At 40.7% G+C, this 2421-nt stretch overlaps 1 protein-coding gene across 1 annotated transcript in view; it reads right to left on the bottom strand.

Moving 5' to 3' along the window:
• Positions 1-2421, bottom strand: part of LOC104500914 (sushi domain-containing protein 2-like) — a gene marked incomplete at its 5' end in the record, with an annotated part of 9497 nt that overhangs the window by 3669 nt on the left and 3407 nt on the right. Inside the window, one exon of the mRNA XM_010144645.1 lies at positions 2229-2411. Coding sequence (XP_010142947.1) covers positions 2229-2411 — 183 coding nt within the window. The remainder of the gene's footprint in view (positions 1-2228; positions 2412-2421) is intronic.

The following is a 2421-nucleotide window of genomic DNA, read 5'->3' as shown; positions in this document are numbered from 1 at the left end:
CTCTTTCCAAAATAGCATCACTACTGAGATTGGCCCATGTGAACACAATCAGTTGCATATTGATTACTAACAATAGCTGGTCCAAGAAAACATTTCATAAACGTTGACTCTTCTATTTGAAATTAAGCAAATTCCCTGTTTTTTATGTGCAAATGTTCAAATATTACTTTTTATGCTAAAATCCACAGTCTGCTGCCTAAACTCACTGTGGTTAATCCTACAAATATCACTAAATGTGCAGAACTGCATTGGAAATGAACAAGCAATTGGTGCAAGCCTGCAGAGTCTGATAAAATGTGTCAGCTATCCAAGAATTCGTTGCTGATGTGTTGTGTACTTTTCAATGTTTCTTTGGAAGGTGCTCAGAATGGAGAATCTGTTGATAGGAATTATTCGATGAGTACTTTTGGGAACAATTAACTCAGCATTAAAAGTGCTTCAAAGTGCCATGTGGCCTTGCATCACCGTGGCGTTTTGAAACATTGCCATCTTGAGGAAATTTGGAGAGTATGTGCCATATAATTAAAACAAAGTTGAAACTGTTAGAAAATATTGGGCAGTTTCCTGTGAATCGTAGAGACAGCCTAACTGCTACTAAATCCAGCAATACCAGGCTAATTGATAATCTAATAGTAGTGACACAAGAGGGGTAGTAAATTTATGTTGTATATACTAAATATTATTATATATTTCACTGTGATTTTACTGCTATAGAATAATACATTATATTTTGAGATAATGTAAGCCTTTAGAACAAAAGAGTTAAAGCCTTTAACAAGCGTTGGCTGTGTCTGCTCTGGAATCATCGAATTGCAGATGGGAGGAGACCTCTGGAGGTCACCTTGCCTGGCTCCCCTTTTCAAGCAGGGCCACCCAGAGTCAGTTGCCCAGGGCCATGTCTTCATGGCTTTTGAATATCTCCAGGAAGATACTCAAACCTCTCTGGGCAACCTGTGCCAGCACATGATCACACTTACAGTAAAAAAGTGTTTCCTGATGTTCAGAGGGAACCTCCTGTGTTCCACTTTGTGCCCATTGCCTCTAGTCTTGTCCCCGGGCACCACTGAAAAAAGCCTGGCTTCCTCCTCTTTGCATCCTCCCTTCAGGTGTTTGTACACATCCTACCACTGCCCCCCCTCCCCCCGGCCGGAGTCTTTTTTTCTCCAGACTGAACAGCTTTCAGCTCTTTCAGCCTTTCCTCATAGGAGAGATGCACCAGTTCCCTAATCATTTTTGAGGCCCTCTGTTGGACTCTCTCCAGCATGTCCACATCTCTGTTGTGCTGAGGAATGCAGCACTGGACACAATACCACAGGTGTGGCCTCACCAGTGCTGAGCAGAGGGGAAGGATCACCTCCTTCAACCTGTTGGCAAGACTTTGCGTAATGGAGCCTGGGTCACCATGAACCTTCTTTGCTGCAAGGGCACCCTGCTGTCTCACGTTCAACTAGGTGTCCACAGGGTGCCCAGGTCCTTTTCTGTAAAGTTTCTCTTCAGGCATTTATTTTATAACGTGTGACATCATTACCCACCCCTCGGTTGGCTCAGACTGGATATACTTTTGCCCCAGTTAGTTGCAAAGAAAGTAAGAACTGTATGTATTAGTAATGACAGAATGAAGGATGACAATAAATGGTTGGGGGTTGTGGAATTATTTATGCCTGAAAAATAGCTCAAATTATGTGGACGCTTAAAGGACTTCAATAATCTCTAGTTCTCTCTGTGTATGCATGGACTATATATTTATAAAGCTGTTAAAACAACATTACATTTACATAAGAAAACTACATGAAAATAATGCTTTAAATAAGGATTATTTTTGTAGCATTACTGGGTTCGTGTTACAGAATCGTTTTTATCTAAGTGTATGCTTTCCTGTTTTTCTAAGACCAAGTTTAAAAGTTATGTTGTCCACTGAAGAAGCATGCCTATGAGTTCCCTTTAGCCAAACCTAGAGAAAGTGAAACATGCAGCTCTAAACCCTTGGAAAGAATAGATATATGAGATAAATTAAAAGAACCCCAAACAAAAGAGAACAAAAAATAACAAGCCCCCTGCATATATTACTTAGATTTGAATATTAGTCTTTGTAGAAACCCAGGGGTCTCATGTCCAGTGTCTTCCCAACTAAGAAGACGTTTTGTCAAGAACTATCATATACTGAGACTGCCTTGTTCATGATAATGATTTTTTTAATGTAAATTTTTAATATTTAAAAGGAAACAGACCTGATATCAGGATGCAACTGGGTGTGTCTCCGGACCAGGCCCCTGTCACTTGGCAAATTCTTTCCTTTGACCCAGAAAGTTCATAGCCCTGATTGCAGATGAAACTGATAGTTGAGCCCAGCAGGTAGTTGGTTCCATTCTTTCTTCCATTGGTTGGATGACCCAGCCAGCCACAAGAGATCACTAGTAAAAG

This window comes from Buceros rhinoceros, unplaced genomic scaffold, assembly GCF_000710305.1.
Source record: "Buceros rhinoceros silvestris isolate BGI_N320 unplaced genomic scaffold, ASM71030v1 scaffold22631, whole genome shotgun sequence".
In the NCBI taxonomy this organism is placed as follows: domain Eukaryota; kingdom Metazoa; phylum Chordata; class Aves; order Bucerotiformes; family Bucerotidae; genus Buceros; species Buceros rhinoceros.
Note: the sequence above shows the minus strand (reverse complement) of the source record. Positions and strands in the feature narration are given on the sequence as shown.